Raw genomic sequence first — 17,921 nt, forward strand, 5'->3', positions numbered from 1 at the left:
AATATCCATCCATCCTAAAATCCACCCATGATCTACACAGCTTACCCTCTTTAGGGTTTAGGAGGGAGCTGGAGCCGATCCCCAGCTGACATTGAGCTAGAGGCAGGGTCGCTGGTCCATCACAGGTTCAACAGAGACAAACAACTGTCATTCACACCTGCTGTCTCCAATGAACCTAACCCACGATCTGCACGTCCTTGGACTGTGGTAGGAAACTGAAAAAAAACCCACGCAGACACAAGGAAAACATGCAAACTCCACCCTGGCCTAATCATTTTCATGTGCAAAATCTAAATAAACACATCTACATCATACATAATCATAATATCACAACCCCATCGTATACATTCTTTACTAAATAACATTGTAACATTGCCGTCCACCTAAAACCCCAAAAAGAACAAAAGTTAAACTAAACATATAAATCAAGTTAAACTTTCTACCTGTCAAGTTCCAAACTGCAGGCGGAGAAAGTTATCTATCACCCAGCAGCTGAAGGGAGAGTGAATACTGGGCTTCAACTCCTCTAGTGGCCAGAAACACACACTCCAAACGAATCATCTGTGACTGCTGGATGTTGTAACAGTTTGCTCACTTGATGGAAAGATTCATTTAAAAGGTGAAAATGTGCCAGTGATGTGTTTACAGCTCATTTTCCGCCGTCCCCAAGTGGCAAAAAGAAAACATTTATTGCAGGTTTGAATGGGATTTGACCGAGGTCTGCTACTCCCATGCTCCCTGATGGAAACCGAGTCAGAGTGTCCCATGGGAAAGGTTCACATCATCAATTACTCCTGATTTAATTCATGCACACAATCCATTGAGTGGACCAGGAGGCCGCTGCAGAGATTATTTTGCCTCAGTCTCTGTGACTGCTCAGTAATCCACAGTGAGAATAGGAACAATGAGCCTGAGTGTGCACACAGGAGCTCTCCTCTAAATACTAATGGGCCTTTTCTAAAGAAACTGCCAATTGTCTTTGCGTTTTTTTCCGATTGGGACGTAGATGTATATAAATGAGTTGTGGCCGGTTTCCCAGAGGTCCCCTAAACGTCAAGGCAGAAGGGCCCCGTATCAAGTGTCGCGGCGAGACGGAGGAGGGACGTCCTGGCTGCGAGCCAGGTGTGAAGGGGAGCGGCGTCACACGTGTCACTTCCTGGTCCCTTTTCTGAGTTTCCTCAGCCTTTTTTTTTTTTTCTGTTTCCAATTTGGCTCGTAATGATTTTCTTTGGAGCTTTTTGTGTTGTGCTTCATTGGGTAGAAAAGGGCTTTTCGGAGTCCATTCACTGTGTCTGTTTGTAGCCGACTAGACTTTTAGTGAGTGTAGAGTTGAATGTAGGAAAGGACTTCAAACGCACAACACTTCAACAACTGTAACTCGAGTTTCTTTTGAAATCTCTGCAAGTATTTTATCTTTTCTCACACGGCTGCAAAAGTTTCTTGTATATTTTAAAGAAATCCAGCAGTCGTCACAAAGAGAACACTGCAGACTGCAGGGCAAGAAGATGCTAATTTACAATGCTGGATCTACCAACACCACCATTCTTTGGTTAACGAAAGACAAGGAGTACAACAAAGTGCTCTCGAAATTATGAATCCGAGAAAAGCCGTGGCAAACGCATCGCGAGTCCGGACACGACCCGTACACGCGAACAAAAGCGCAGTTCTGCACAGTTTTCTAAAGGTTCCTCTGGGGTTTTGTTGTGGTTTCTTTTGAAGAGCTTTCCAGTGGTTTGCTCCACTGATCACCAATAAGTCCGGCTCCCCGTGCATCCTGCAGCTCAGATGTAAAGTTCAAACAAACCCCACAGCCGCTGAATCAGAGACACAATTGTTCCACATTGTTCAGCTGCAAGGAAAAAATAACTGATTAATGTCATTCACAGTTTCTGTGTAGTTTTTTGTCTGAAAACAAACAAAGCATCAAAATATTCTTTATCATCATCCAATGCTTTTGTTAACATCAGATGATGGTAGCCGTCTTTACGTTACACAATCCAAGCGAATGCATTCTCGTATACACGTGGTTTCTTGCCGTTTAAGCCGTGTTTACGCTCCTGTCAGTGAGGCCTTTTTAACAGCTCCGTCACCTGGTTCCCAGTGTTGGCCCCGCAGGCCCCTCACGTCTCACCCCAGTCTGTGTCCCCCAGGAAAGTCTGGGCCCCTGGTCCTGTCTGACTCGACTTAATCTCTGTGATGGACAACGCTGGCCAGAGCCGCCTTTGACAAATCGCTCTGTCGTTACAGACTTATCGGCGCATAAATCTAAAGGGCACGCTCTGATGTAATCATTTCACTTTCACTTCACTTCCACTTTAAGATTCACTTCACTTTCACATACCCCGGCCTGTCAACACCTTTCGCCTCATGGTTGTAACGTGCTGCTACTGTGCGAGGGTACTGTATCTAACCCAAACATTTAGTGTATCTGCGTGTGCCCCTGTGTGTGAGTCATGCTTTCTCGCAGTGTTTTGTTGCTCAGGACTTGTTGCCATCCATAAAGCTTACGTCACCTGACATGGATTTGACTGCTGGTTCCACAGCACTCGGTGCCTGGCCTGCTTCACCCCTGCAAGTGTGTTTTTAATCTTTCCTCTGTGTTATTTTCCCCTTTCATTATTTAATGGCTACCACATTCAGAGAAGGGTTCGCAGCCCCGAACTCGTGGCCTTCATTTTGACTCATTAAATCCTCCAGTTGAACCCAAACACTAATTTGTGTTTTCTTGTTTGGAATCAGCCTCTGATGTTGTTCAGGACTGTGGTTCCTCTGATGATACCAATGAGGAATTTGAGTTCACAGAGGAGCTAGTGAAGAGCTCGCTCTAGTGGCCGAGGCAAATCATTGCAATCTTCCTTGAGAGAAAAAGTTTAATGGCTATACTAATACAATCATCGGGGAAAATGGAAGTTCCATTCAGTAAATACGTAGTTAGAAAACAGAATAATATTAAAAAGACGAACTAGAATGACACTGAGTCGTATGAAACCACTTTTAAATTCACCAGATCTGGCCTTTTATTTGGATCTGCACCAAATTGCCTGATTTTCCAGGGGAAATTACCTATTACCCAATGAAAAGAAAGTGAAACTAAAAGAATTCCTTAATCCACCCATTAACCAGATCAGCACCAAAATGTGATGGTTTCTGTCCTGACTTATACCGCATCCTTCCAAGTTTCCTGGTAATGCGTTTAGTAGTTTTGCGAAAGCCTGCTGAGTAAAAGACAGAAAAAACTAAAATGGATGCTGAGTTAAGTTTAGAGTGACAAAATCAAATGTGTATTTACAAAATAAAACATACAATAATGAAATAAGACCACTCAGTAAAATGTCACAAGAACAAATGAATATGGAAAACACTGAAAGGAAGGCATAAAGCATTTAATTAAATTATTTTGATGTATTCTTCTGCTTTCAGGACATCAACGTGTGCATTCTAGAGAATTACCCGGAGTGCTCCAACCCCAGAGTTTTCTACATCATCCCCTACTTCTGTGGACAGCATCCGCAATGCAGGTACGGTTCCAATCTTTGATTTTGCTCCCTGAGACGTCGGGGTAATTTGGTGATAACCAAAGATTTGATGTCTCCTCTATAAAGGTTTCCATTCTGTCGTCTGTCTAGACGTCTTTGCTTTTCTGCCTCTCACTCTCTTCTCGTCTTCTTCCACCAGGGAGCCGGGGGTGTGGGCTCTGGAAAGGGCCAAACAGAACGTTCTGGAGAACTACCTCCTGGTGGGGATCCTGGAGGAGCTGGAGGATGTTCTGCTCATGCTGGAGAGGCTCTTACCTCATTACTTTACTGGAGTGCTCAACATTTACAAGAGCCCAGGTACACTTGCATTCAAAAATACCTTTTTTTCAAAGTATCGCTATGAAATTTAAAGTTTTGTCAACTGTATTTTACTTAAAAATATGAATGTACGTCTCTGACTTCCTCTATCTTCATCGTGCAGACTACAAGAAGATGGGGAACATGACAGGCACGGTGCGTAAACACACGCCCACTCTGGAGGCCCTGCAGGTCCTGTACCATCGCATGCGCTACGAGTACGAGTTCTACAACTTCATCCGTGATCAATTCCACCTCACGAAGAAAAAAATTGGCCTCAAGTCCGTCTCCCAGCCCGCCGCCTACTCACCCGCTTTCCTACGGGAGCTGGCCCTCCGGACCCCAGAGCCTCTGGATGAAGATGAGGAGCTGGACACGGACCTCGAGGATGCCAACAGTTGGCTGGTCCATCCCTAAGGGCTGTTCGATGATCGGTGGTCGTAGCCAAGATAAATAAATAAAGCTGATTGGCTAGAATTGGCTGGAGACAGCTGGAGGCAGCCTGAAAGCGAAGGGGAGCGTTCCCCCGTCTTTGAGCAATCCCATGATGAAGTGAGGTGGTGTTTAGGGGTGTGCGGATCCTGACGCTCGTGGTTTTTTTTGACGATGTGTTTTCCATCTGCAACGGGCTCCTATCACGGCAGGCTCAGCACTGAGGACTGTGGGGTCGAGTTATTGGAAGGACAAAATGCTCTATTTAAAAATTGACCAAGGACAATGGGGAAATAACGTTAAGCTCATTCTGCTTGACTCAAATTTTGTTTTAAAAGTTTCTTTGGGTGTGTTTACATGAAATTAAACAAAAAACCTATCATTGCTGTGATCTCCAGGAGAGATTAGCGCAAGATGTAGACGGATAAATGTGTTGGGAGATATTCTACATGTCGGTCGCTGGGGTGTTTACTGTACGAGCGGACTTCAGAGACATCGCCCAAGAAAGAGGATCATACTCAACCAACGGATTCACGTCCTAAGAGCTGGAAATTGTGTCCATGAATACAAAAAAAAGTGCCAAATGTCTTGTATGTATATTAGTCGTCCAGGACTGTTGAAAGTGCCAAACCTTGTAAAGAGTTACAGCAACGGTGTGAGAGGAAGCTCCGTGTCAGTTGTTACAGTATTGGTTTATAACATTTTTTAAATATTAAGAGGGTTAAACAGCGAGCACTTGATTATGAATTCAAAGAATTCCAACAATGTGTGCATGAATGATTGAGTTTGACCAAACCAGCAGCGTATTTTAACATAGATCTGTTACTTGGGTCATTAGTTGAAAATATAGGCTAATATAACACAAAAAAGGCATTTATGGAGTGCAAATAGTTTTAATCCAAAGTTTAAAAGATTGAGCTTGCCAAATAGCAGTGTTCCTACTGCGATGCATTACAAAGACTGCACTTTTCTTTCTCTGAGATGACTTTTCCTGGGATTCTGCAGCAAAACGAGGGATTTGGTCACAAAACTGGATTCTAAATCGTCTTTAATTTCAAATGGGATTACGTCTCTCTGTCTGTGTCACCAGTCCCAGCTAGCAGCTAGTCAGAGTGCATGTTTTTTCATCACATGCAGAGGAACAGTAACCATAAGCTAGTATGTGATAGTCGTATTTCACAATACCATCCTAATCCTCCATTGTCTGTACCTTTTTCATTGTCCTGGTGTGTGTTCAGTGTTTCCTTTTTTTTTTTGCCAGTTTAATTTATTATTTTGTATTCATTTGCATTCCAGATAAGATTCTCAGGAAGGAAAGAAAAAAAAAGTTCAATAACTTTATGAACTGTATCTTTGGTTTCTGAACCGACTATGAACCGATTATTGGCATTTTAATGGGTTTATATCAACAGCTGAAAACTGGTTAACAACTAATGCAGTCGATCATTTTACAGCCTTCAAAATAAATGTCCTTTAACCATTGCAGCTAATGTCCCTGTGAACATGATTTGTTGTTTGATGAATGGGTGTTTTGCCATTTGTGCCTGCAGCCTCATCTTAAAGTTACACATGTGTCACTACTCGCAGACCATGATGCAGTACTTTGTAAATCCACTCTGCATTATCCAACCGGCTCCGAACTACTGACCTATGATCACAATCCTGACCTGAACAGCTCCATATATTAATATTAGTTCAGGGTCATAGCGCCACCTACTGATCAGTGTGATAATTAAGTTGTTGTAACATTGTCCAATTGACACAAAATTGCTCACGCTACATCAGAGCCCCTACTTGAACAGATCTATTAGTCTGTATGTAATAATAGTGCTGGCGCCACCTACTGGCAACAGGAAGTACGCTTTGTTTTACAACTATCATTCGATTTACATAAAATTTTCACAGTGTGATGTGCAATTGATAGCGTGGACCGTAATGAGCAATTAGCAGGCAAGGATTGACAACACGTGACGGACGCAGGAAGTGAAGCGTTTGTCCTTGCCGCAGTGCGCAAAACGCATGTAACGCGGAGACGTGCGCTTGGTCATTGATCGCTCTCTCCACTAACCGCAACAGGCTTGAAAATGCCTGTGCTCAACGTAGCCCTAGTTTTTTTATTATTTTCCTATTTCATTTTCAAACAGACAAGTTGTCAAAATAGAAATCAGTCAGACAGCAGATGATATGTAAAATAACATGCCTGCAGCTTCATTTCATAAAGAGACAATTCAACAAACATGTAGTGTGTACTTTTTTAAACAGTTAACACTTACCAACACTTGATAATTCCCCTGCAACTTATTTCAGAGTTAAAGACAGTTTGTGATGTTTGATATTAAAGAGGGTGGAATGCAGTGAGCATTGGAAGTCATCAGCTGATAAATCCAAGGAAATACTAGAGATGAAGTTCTTCAGACATGCTGCATTAATAGTCTGTGATCAGGATAAAGTATAAAGTGAAACTAGACCAAGTCAGTGAAGCTGGAGTGAGGAGAGACTGAAGCATCTGTCATGGTGAGGAACTCAACCCAGTTCTGACAGAAGCCACGAGAATACTCTCCTGTGTCGATGACGAGTCCCCACAGGCGGCTCTGGCCCGTTTTGTTCCTCAGAGCCAGCTGAGCCTCCCGCTCCGTCACGCTGAAGCTGATATTTATAACTTGCACCACTAAGACTTGTTTTCATTATAAATTCATTATCAATCTTTCCTCCCTCCTCTTTTATAACGTGCTTTTCAAGTAACAAAAAGTAACGAAAAGTAACAAAAAGTAACGAAGAAGTAACGAAAAAGTAACGAAAAGTAACAAAGTAACGAAAAGTAACAAAGTAACGAAAAGTAACAAAGTAACGTAAAGTAACGTAACGTGAAGTAAAGTAACGTAAAGTAACTAAAAGTAACGAAAAGTAACGACAAGTAACAAAGTAACTAAAAGTAACTAAAAAGAACTAAAAGTAACAAAGTAACGAAAAGTAACAAAGTAACTAAAAGTAACGAAAAGTAACGTAACGTTTTTATCTATCTATCTATCCTTCTATCTATGCTTCTATCTATCTATCTATCCTTTTATCTATCTATCCTTCTATCTATCCTTCTATCTATCTATCTATCCTTTTATCTATCTATCTATCCTTCTATATATCTATCTATCCTTTTATCTATCTATCTATCCTTTTATCTATCTATCTATCCTTCTATCTATCCTTCTATCTATCTATCCATCTATCTATCTATCTATCTATCTATCTATCTATATCTGAAGTAAAGTAACGTAACATAAAGTAACGTAACATAAAGTAACGTAAAGTAACTAAAAGTAACGAAAAGTAACGACAAGTAACAAAGTAACGAAAAGTAACTAAAAAGAACTAAAAGTAACAAAGTAACGAAGAGTAACAAAGTAACTAAAAGTAAAGTAAAGTAACGTAACGTACTTTTAGATGTAGGCCAGAGAGAACAGCGCCAGAGTAAGGAAGAAGAGGGTGCGTCTCCTCTTGCGGTGCGTGGCGTCGTAGTACCAGAGGACCAGGCTGGGCAGAGCTGTCAGGATGATGATGCCCAGCAGGTGGTGCAGCGCTGCGGCCCGGAGCAGCAGAGGCAGCAGCACCAGGGCCGGGATCAGGGAGATCTCCAGGTTGTCAATCAGGGCCCTGAGAACAGGAGAGTGACATCCGCTGTGAGGGGGTTTGTGTCTCAGCCACCTGCAGCGCACACATTCAGGCAGAGTTACAAACACTTGAAAATAAAAAAACTTAATTAGGAATGATGCTAATACACTTTCATTGATCAAACTAATAAGATGCTATGAGGAAAAATCACATGTTGTTTTCTTATTAGAAGGGTCAGACCCTGTAATTTTAATATTGTGCTTTGGTGTGATGTCACACGTGTTTGCTTTTAAATAAACTGTAAAAAGATAAATAAATGGATAAAATAAAATGAATTTATGATTAAATACATTGCAACATGAAGTCATGAAGTCTCAGAAGGATCTGGGGCCCTGGGACATTTCTTCACTCGGCCTGAAGTTTAGTGTACTAAAGCAGGGATTCCAAAACCTTTTAGTCCTTGATGCCCAAAATAACCGAGTCAGAGATATGTGACCCCCATTATCCCAAAGGATATTTTAGCTGAGCTTGTTCACAAAAAATCTCCCATGTGCAATGTTTCCTGTGGTGCTGTAAACTGACCTGCTGCAACTGATGCTGTCACTCATCTGTCATAATCACCATGCATGGTTATTTACATGGTTTTATTCTAACCAGTACTTTTTTTAGCTTTTGGAACAATTATGGCTAAAATATGATATTGAGAATTGCATCTAAATTGGATCTGATGTCTGTAAATCACCTTGTGACCCTTTTGTGTCTCATTAAAGGTCATACTTCTGCTAACCTGTTAAAGGCCTCGTCCAGATCTTCACAGTCACAGCAGCATCCGTACTGGTAGATATCACACTCGCAGCAGCACATGGGATCATCTGGCTCCGGAGGCTTTAACTTCTCCCATTTCATTATGGCTTCCTGAAGTTCACAGGGCAACTTCGTTCTCTGGAGCGATGCACAAATGAACTACACCATTAAAACAAACTATTAGTGCAGGGAACATATCTATGGAAATGTACTGACAGAATCTATAACACAAAAACACACACAGACGATCTATAACTTTGAAAGCACATATATACATACATATCAACATATATATAGGAGCAATTATCGTAATTATAGAGGGTTTACTTTACATCTGAATTGGCAGCAATATTTCATCTATCTTACTGTCTATAATGATATAAAACCACTTATCAATTAAAAGCAACTAATTAGGGCCCGAGCACCGAACGGTGGGAGGCCCTATTGATCGCTCTCTCCACTAACCGCAACAGGCTTCAAAATGCCTGTGCTCGGGCCCGTTAGTGCTACAACGTAGCCCTAGTTTGTCCATGTTATTCCTGAAGATGACCAGCAAGCGGCGTCCTTTTCCCACTTATGCAGGAAAGCTTAAGTGAAAAAAAAAAATACTGAGGTTGCAGTCAATAGACTGTCGAGTTCTGTTGAACTTGAAACTGAGTGCAGTGTTTTTGCAGCTCTAAAACACAAGTTATAACCAGAAATAATCAGTGATGAGTGAATGCTATAGGGTCAGATCAGGTTTGGGTCTGGGTTACAGTTAGGCTATGATTAGGGCTCGAGTTTAGGCTATGTTTAGGGTTAGGGTTGGAATCGGGTTCAGGTTTAGGGGGTTGAGTCGAAATTGCTTGTTCATGTGCTGGCTGGTGCAGAAGAAGCTATTATTACTCCGCTGGTGAATAGGAAGCTTTTCGTAATGGTGGGTTGTTCTAAATAGAGTCCATACTTTTCAAGCATCAGGGTAACCCCTCCATTTTCCACTTTAGGAGAAAGAGACTCGACAACGTCAGTTTCAGCCACCGTATTTATTTAGAAATAATAATACTGACTAAACATACAAACAAAAATCATAGTATTGATTGTAAAAATGTTGAACTGAATGCTTAAACACTAGATTCAACTTTCACGTGACTTTTCACCTTTTCACAGAACCTTTTTAGTTCTCCTTGAGTTTAAATCACAACACAATGGTCTGATATGAAAGAAAAACATCCTTGTACTGTACTATAATATTACAGAGCAGGTGGATACGTCTCCCAACTGTTGTGGTCTTTGGTCCAAACATTTGGAGATCACACCTTGACTCATACAGTAACACAATATTACTTCAGATACTTTTTCCTTCCATATGCCCAGCATCTCCATTTCCTGGAAACTAGAACACTGACTGACACACATATCAAACAGAGTGTAAAGTTAAAACACCTTCATATTGAGTGTTTCACAGTGATATCTGGAAATGGAAGCCCTGAGATTCAAATACAAGTTGACAAAATGAACAAGTGACTTTAAAATAAACAGTAAGGCACAAGAGAGCAAAACATGCTATTGCTTTAATGGTGATAATACAATATACAGGATGTGTTGCAATATAAAGGTAAACAACTCACAATGCAACGTTTCGTATAATCTGGACGACTTCTTTGATTGACAGTTTCGGTGAAGCATCATTTCGAGAGTTCTGATAAACGCTTGCTCTTCTTAAATTTTTCTTCTAATAATCCAAAATGTCAGCGGTGTTACTGTTTCACCTTTTGCAGCCATCTTTTTGTCTCTCTTCCTTTCATTCTGTTTCCCTGAAGCTTCTCTCCGTGCGTCTGACTCCAGCAGTGTGCAGCTCAGGCCTTGGCCTCACATTGGTTCATCTCCATCCCATCCTTTTTCTTAGACCCCAGAGCTTCTGCCTCCTCCAAGGTGGTTGTTAGAGGTTTGCCCAAGGTCTCAGGCAACAGCAATGTGAGCACTCCGATAATAAATGCCAGGATTCCCACGATGAGCTACAGAGGGGTCATGGAGAAAGATTAAAATTCATTTGTTTGCCAGGATACCTTTGTAGATCAAATATGAGTAATAGGATCAGGGCACTAAGCCGACAGAATGGGGAAATCCGGTAATTAAATAATACCAGCCACAAGAGAACATGTATACCTGAGGTAGGTAGACCCAGACGTCAGCCAGGTACACACAGAAGGGGGCTATCACACTGCCGACGCGGCACATCATACTGCCACTACCCACGGCCAGAGACCTGGAGGGAGAAGGTCAACAACTGTTTGTTAAAACATCCATAAAGACAAAACACTTTTACAGACATATTCTATGTATGTGTTTTGATTGTGTTCTTTCTTACCTGATAGTGGTTGGATAAAGCTCACACGTGTACAGATAGATGAGACCAAAGGCGATGGCGATGGCAAACTTCCCCGTCATACTGAGAACGATGGCCAGCACCTTGATGTCCTGCGGAAAAAACAAAGTGCAAATAGCACGTTGATAGATGTGAAGGTAGGTGGATTTAGTTTCCTCTGGGCAGAGCCAATATTTTCAGTGGTTTTGATATGCTGTGCTAACAAGTTGCTGACTTTAAAATATAGAAAAGAGTGTCATATGCGCTCATGTGTAAATTATGTACAGGGGGTTAGATTAGATTGTGTGTCTTCCTGTAGCGTCCCAGAGGGGTTACTACACTCAGACGCTGCCTCCGCTGTTTTCACTGTCTACATGCCTTGAGTTTTCAGAGCACGCTTGTTGACCGCTCTGTTCAGAAAAGGCTCTCGAAGTCAAAGGTCATATTTACTTGGACGCTAAGTACCTACTGTTATTCAACCCGACTATGAGCAGAGCTAATTTGGGTCACAGCTCAAAACACACAAACACACACACTGGATTGTACGTGTTTCATGTATCAGAACTCAACTGTAAAAGTGGCCCAGTGGCCTGGGGCAAAGTCATGGGCAATAAATTTAAGAGCTCAATCAAGGCGGATTGGGTCAGTGCAGAAAATGTTCTGTTTCTGTCGACAGCAAAGTCACTGTCACATATGTGATGGAGTTATACGTTTACAGTGGAAAATCAATATTTATCGCTTTATACACGATTTATCAGTTTACAGTGATAAATCTGAAAGATGCATTAGTTTTGACACACCAATTTGAGTCTGGCGAGTTCCTCTTATTTTAATTATTGTTAAAAAACGTTTCTCTTGTAACTCAAATGTATGATTTTTTAAATAGGGTCAATAAAAAATGTTGAATTTACTAGTTTTGTAACCCCAGAAGACAAAAAGTGGTGAAATATGCTTCTTAGGAGGAAAAAAAATGTGGACACACACACACACAGAGACACACTTGCTCTTTGTACATACAGGGGGCACCACAATGATGAGCATACACGCGACCCCCGCGAGGAGCAGGGCTGGGGCACAAGTCTTCTTCCTTCCGATCCGGTCCATTGCAAAACAACCAACCAGATAAGAGGGGAGCTCCACTGCACCTGAAAACAGCCAATCAGAGCAGCTCCCAGTCAGAGTTTATCGTGGCCCTGGTACACTGACACGGTGATATTCAATACAGTGGGATTTAAATAACTAGATAATAAATCTCTGAGCTCAGCTGTATCTTTCGAGGAAAAAGGGTGGGGATTATAAATGTCCCTACTGGGTGGGTGTTAAAGGAAGCACACTAAATTATATGATTAATGTAAATGCTTCAATAAGGAATTCAACTGCTGGACATACAACATGAAATCCTCACACATTACATATTAACAAATGTATTACCAAATGTAGTGTTTATGGTGTACAAATATTATATATAATATATTTCAAATACCAATATATGAGCAGTACATGTGTTTTTACAACTGAATATTAGGGCCAATCAAAGGAGAAAAAAACAAGATTTAAAGAATTGAATAGTACCATTATGAGAAAATTATGAGAAAATAGACAAGAAACTACTTTTTTCCAGTTAAAAATGGCATCGGAATTTATTTTTACTCTCTGATCTTGGTATCGGCATAGGCCCACCAATATGCATATTGGTCAGGCTCTAGGTCAAAGGTTGTCTACAGTCTCTAAATATATTCCACAATTACTTGTCTTAAGCAGGATTCTGTCACTTACCAGCAAGGAAGAGGTTCATGTATTGGTTTCCTCCTAAGTTGACGGAACCTAAAGAGAAAACGTAGTAGCCCAAACTGCCGATGAACCAGATCGCCCACACTGTGCACGTACGGCCCGCCATCCTCCAGCTTCTAAACAGATCCAGGATGGACATCTTCTTTTCCGCTTTCGCCGGCCGCTCCCCTTTCTCCTGCTCCAGCAGAGCTGAGCCATTCTCCCTCTCCTTCGGCTCCAGCAGATCCTCTGCCTTCAGGCTGCACTCCAGGCCGTTGAAGCGGGCTATCTTGTCCAGCAGCGTCTGGGTGTCCCTGTAACGGCCCTTGGCCATCAGGTAGAAGGGCGTCTCGGGGAACTTCCAGCAGAAGAGCAGGAAGGGCGAGGTGCAGATGGAGAGGATGATCTGGTAGATCCACCAGACCCGCACCAGGTAACCAGTCAGAGCCACCACCATGATCCCAACTGCAAAGGCCGCGTGCACGTGCATGGAGGTCCATGTGCGTACCTTGATGCCGGTGAATTCGGTGACGTAGACGAACACCACCACGAGGTAGCCACTGGACACCTGCCGAGAGCAAAGATGGAAAGGAATATATATGCTTGTGATATCGAGCTAACACACAGTATACAGTCGGAATAGCAAATAAAACAGAGACGTATATTTACAGCAGTTATATGTTGATATATCTGCAACTTAAAAGTAAACAGCTTCAGTGCTTCCTAAAAAGAGAAAACTTTGAATCCAAGTGTAATGTTTATGTTAACGATTAACACTTAGTGACCGTGATTTTAAAACAGAATTTTCCACTGTGTTGAGTGTGGCTGCGCAGTACGAGCCTCCACCATCTGAGCGTCTGACTCTGTGTGACAAACAACAGCTGTAGCCGAGGAGGACTGGGGGGGTGGTAGAAGACGGAGCGGGAAGTGAAACAGAGGACGGACTCTAGGGTCTCTGTGGGCTCAACTCCACTGCCACGCAGCCTTGTAATGACTCCCTCAGTTAGTAACATGGTCTCTTGAGCACATATCTCATGTACCCAGTGAATAAAACAACAACAACAACAAAAAACACACTAAACTACTCAAAGACACACTAAACTACTCAAAGACACACATTTCGAAGGCACTGCTTGCTTTACTCGCTCTATTCCTGACGGTTGTTTTGCTTTCAAGTTTTGATGCTTCATTTTTTAATATATTTTAAGGCCTGAAAAACATGAGCAAGCTGTTGCTTTTGGACATTTCCTTGTTAGACATGAATGGTGTCTCTGATACGAAATTATCAGACAGTCACTACTCTGTCAAGTACAGAGGAGGAAAGGAAATTCAGTATATATATAAAGTTAGAGCTGCAGAGTTGTACTCATATTCTTTTTATACCCAGCTGGAGCAAACATGTTGCTTTGGTTTGGATGTTGGCTTCACTGTAATATGACTAAGAGGGGGAGGCTCCTAATATATTCAGAGAACATTAGCAACTGGCTGAGAAACTATTTCGCAGTGAAACATCCACACACTGGGGACATAGAGATCATGAAGAAGAATTTTTGTTTACAAGCCCAAAGTGGAAAATAACTATAACTCCCTGTGAGCTTTTAAAGACTTCTTTCAACATGGAAACATTAATAGACTGTCACTAGAAATCCTAGCAAAGTGCACTTTCACATTGGATTCCCTCTGTCGGCTTAAAGGTCCCGTGTGTGAGCTTTAGGTGAAAGGAATCTATTGGCTATTGGCTAATCTATTATATATAATATCATCCTAGTGGTGTTTTCACTGGTGGGTTTCATCTAAATTGTACAAATTGTTGTTTTCTTTACCCTAGAATGGGCCTTTATAGTTAAATACTGTATAAGGAGGCCGCCATGTTTTTTAACAGTAGCCCAGACTGGACAAACTAAACACAACTGCAACATGATACCTAACCACTAGGTGTCACTAAATTCTACACACTGAACCTTTAAGTCCCTGCATGGAACTGCATTAGTTTTCATATAAGTTTCCATATGAGTGACACCTTGATGGATTTCCCATCCATGGCATACAAAAGAAAAAAGAAATGCACCTTCTCAGGTAGACGTGCCAAACTCACCATAGCAAGGAGGAAACGGAGGACCATGAAGAAATAGTAGTTTCCAGAGAACGCAACAGCCACTCCGAACCCAAACTGACAGATGCTGGTGCACATCAGAATCTTCACACGGCCAACTCTGGAGGAGAGAGACACGTTCAGGGAGAAAAAACAGGGTGAAAGAGAGAAACAGAGGAAAACTCGTACATCGAGTTGCAGCTGCAGTTCCACTCTGTACTTAAAAGTTCTCAGACAACAAAGTTCACGTTTAAAATCAATCTACCAATTATTTTCTCAATTAGATGATACATTTTTTTATCTACAAAATGTCAGAAAACGGTGAAAAAGACGATTGTGATCTTTTATTTTTTGCTTCCCCAACTGACAGAAAACAATATAAAAATACTGTATGACCAAAACAAGCAGTGAATAATGAAATAATCATCAATAATAACCCATCATCCACAGCAGCCATTCATCCTTCCTACAACTCTCATCGTGCCTTTCCCACACCTCCATGCCTGTGAGGTCACTTTGAGCGTGCACTCAAGTCTTGCACTCACACACCGACCACTAAGAATCTGAGAGAGGCGCGTCTCACTTGATGTTGAGGCAGAAGTGCCAACATGTCTCCTGAAGCCTCCATGTGGATATGAACAAAGTATCTCAGCCCGTCAGAGAACATGTGCTTTTGTTTTCATGCACATGTGAAAATAACTTTGCTGTACGGAAAAACTCTCTGGATGTGTCCCACATGATATCATTCATCATGCATTAATTCTTACTCAACAAGAAGCCCCCCCTTCTCCTCCTCCACCCCCTCGTTCTTCATCCTGCCGCCCTGGCTTACCTGTCAGCGAGGTCCCCAAACACCAACGCTCCGATCAGCACCCCCAGCATGAAGGTGGGCTGGCACAGCTTGGCCAGCCATTCTTTATCACATACCAAGTCCCACTCCGTCACAACACTTTGTTCAACTTCAGTGTGGTCGTAAACAAGTTTTCCATTACAGGCTCTCACTGTTTTGATTCCGTCAAAGTCATATGTGAAGTCTGTTGGGTTGATGCGCTGGGCAAAGTGGCATCGGCTGAGCTCCCACTGTTCCCCTTCCGCCGTCCTCACCACCATGGGCCCGGTCCCCGATTTAAAGTCCGGCAGGAAATCCTCCAGACTAGATCCTGACAGGTTACCGTACAGGACTTCAGTGATGTTGCTGGGCCCACTGCACACAAAGTTTGGGGTTTCCACCAGGAAAACTGACGACAGGTAGTGGATCCCACAGGATGTGGCCTGGAAGACTGCTGCAAAATACAGACATGCCTGAAATCTGGAGGGGAAAAATACATTTAAAATATGCTGACATAAAATTCAGAGAGAGACGATCGTGGTGTTATATTATATAACAGATAACTCAAAAAGTGGGAGGCCACAACCTGCCTCAACCAGCTGGGGTGAGAGGAGAGAAGGAGATAAGAGAGGTGGGTGGAAAGAGGGGAGAAAAGAGAGAGAGAGAGAGAGAGAGAGAGAGAGAGAGAGAGAGAGAGAGAGAGGCAGGGAGAATTTAACTTGCAAAGAAGAGTAAAATGCAACTTTTAATTAACCACATAAAGGTTGTAAAACTGCCTCTAGTGGTTGTTAACTTTGATATATCGTTCAGTGGTCATACATTCTTCATATATCTGTACTTCACTTGAGTAGTTTTTATTTTACTTCAGTACAATTTGATCTCTTTACTTGTACTTTTGCTCGAGTGAAATGTTTGAGTACATCCTGCACCACAATTTTTATAGAGAACTGACTGCACATGAAACACATTCATTTAACGTTTGTGAAAAAACATATAATGACATTAAAAGAATTTAACGTTTTAAAAGATTCGGGAGAAAACCCCAAACCATTGCATTCTGGTCATGTTTGTAAAAACTTTTCATCGGACTTTAAACACGAGGAGATGATTCTAAGCGATCAAAACAGTCACAGTGAAATGAAGTGTAAATGAAGTGTAAATGAAGTGTAAATGGGGACAGGAACTCATAAACCAGAGGAGTTCGTTTCCCCAATCGCAGCTGTAACGTGCTTTAGCAAGTTCAGACTTTGAGAAGTTAACGGTTTGTTGATGGTGCCACAAAATAATTAAAAAAAACTCAACTCGCGCACGGATCAAGGGAAACGTGGGAAACGTCACGACTCTGCAGACGAGTAGAAATGTTTTGTACCTGTTGAAATGTCCGAGCTCGTCGAATATTCTCTCCACGGTCATTTTCTCCCTGTGGCTCCCGGTGCGTCTCCCTCTCTCTCCGGTGACCGGCGGGCGAGTGACTGCGGCGTTTGCGCAGCGCACTGAGGAGGAGGAGCGCGCACACACGCTCCCTCACAATCCTAGCCGCACGATGAGAAGTGGCTTTGGAATATTTTTGTATCAATAGCCTCAATACGTTTGGGTGAGAGGGATTTGCCTTCAGCTGTGATCACATGACCCAGAAAAGCTGGCTTTGTGACCTTGCTTTGTGAACTTCTGCAGCCAAATGTTTAGGCAAAGTAACTTTATCTCTCTCACATTTACACGTGTTGTGATGCAAATCATCCACATACTGCAGCAAGGCAGAACCTTCCGGAAATGACAATGGTTCAAGACTCTTCCTTAGCGCCTCATTAAAGATGGTGGGAGATTAACAATGGCCTTGACACAGGCCAGTGAATGTCCAACCCTCTCCTTTAAACTGGAAACTGAACCAGTATTTGCTGTCTGGGTGAACAGGAACGCTGAAAAATGCATTAGCCAGATCAATAACAGAAAACCAACAGGCTTCAGGAGGAACCTGTGACAAGATAGTACATGGATTAGGAACAGTTGGAGCTCTTGGTTGAACAGCTACGTTCACTGCTTGGGTTGATTTTTAATCCCGTATTTTCTTACCAGGAAAAATAGGTGTGCGTACTGGTGAGTTGTTGCATGGAATGATTACTCCTGCTTTTCGCAACGCTTCAAAAACTGGAGTAATGCCTGTAATGGCTTCAGTTTTCAATGGATATTGCTATTGGCAGGAGCTGTAGTCAG

At 42.2% G+C, this 17,921-nt stretch overlaps 2 protein-coding genes across 3 annotated transcripts in view; one reads left to right on the forward strand and one right to left on the reverse strand.

Moving 5' to 3' along the window:
- usta (uronyl 2-sulfotransferase a) overlaps positions 1-5,750 on the forward strand; it is a 52,781-nt gene extending 47,031 nt beyond the window's left edge. The window contains exons 6-8 of the mRNA XM_034580368.1: positions 3,421-3,518; positions 3,676-3,833; positions 3,958-5,750. Coding sequence (XP_034436259.1) covers positions 3,421-3,518; positions 3,676-3,833; positions 3,958-4,250 — 549 coding nt within the window. The 3' untranslated portion in view covers positions 4,251-5,750. The remainder of the gene's footprint in view (positions 1-3,420; positions 3,519-3,675; positions 3,834-3,957) is intronic.
- Positions 5,751-9,680: 3,930 nt separating this feature from the next.
- On the reverse strand, positions 9,681-17,212 carry slc22a16 (solute carrier family 22 member 16). Of its 2 annotated transcripts, XM_034580367.1 has the most exons (9): positions 17,080-17,212; positions 15,714-16,190; positions 14,885-15,002; positions 12,796-13,357; positions 12,037-12,164; positions 11,023-11,132; positions 10,821-10,920; positions 10,503-10,669; positions 9,681-10,463 (listed from the first exon to the last, which is right to left on the reverse strand). In XM_034580367.1, the coding sequence occupies exons 1-8, from the start codon at positions 17,121-17,123 to the stop codon at positions 10,511-10,513; spliced, it is 1,698 nt and encodes a 565-aa protein (XP_034436258.1). In that variant the 5' UTR covers positions 17,124-17,212; the 3' UTR covers positions 9,681-10,463; positions 10,503-10,510. The 2 variants fall into 2 exon arrangements, with proteins under 2 accessions (XP_034436258.1, XP_034436257.1); XM_034580366.1 differs by having other exon boundaries at positions 9,681-10,669.
- Positions 17,213-17,921: the final 709 nt, after the last annotated feature.

The sequence above is a fragment of the Hippoglossus hippoglossus genome, chromosome 24 (genome assembly GCF_009819705.1).
Source record: "Hippoglossus hippoglossus isolate fHipHip1 chromosome 24, fHipHip1.pri, whole genome shotgun sequence".
Classification (NCBI taxonomy): Eukaryota; Metazoa; Chordata; class Actinopteri; order Pleuronectiformes; family Pleuronectidae; genus Hippoglossus; species Hippoglossus hippoglossus.

Coding starts and splice junctions, on each gene's coding strand:
- slc22a16 (XM_034580367.1), bottom strand. CDS start 17,123: ATGACCGTGGAGAGAATATTCGACGAGCTCGGACATTTCAACAG. Junction 13,358..14,884: donor TCCGTTTCCTCCTTGCTATG/GTGAGTTTGGCA, acceptor TGCTCTCGGCAG/GTGTCCAGTGGCTACCTCGT. Junction 10,670..10,820: donor TCTGGGTCTACCTACCTCAG/GTATACATGTTC, acceptor ACCCCTCTGTAG/CTCATCGTGGGAATCCTGGC.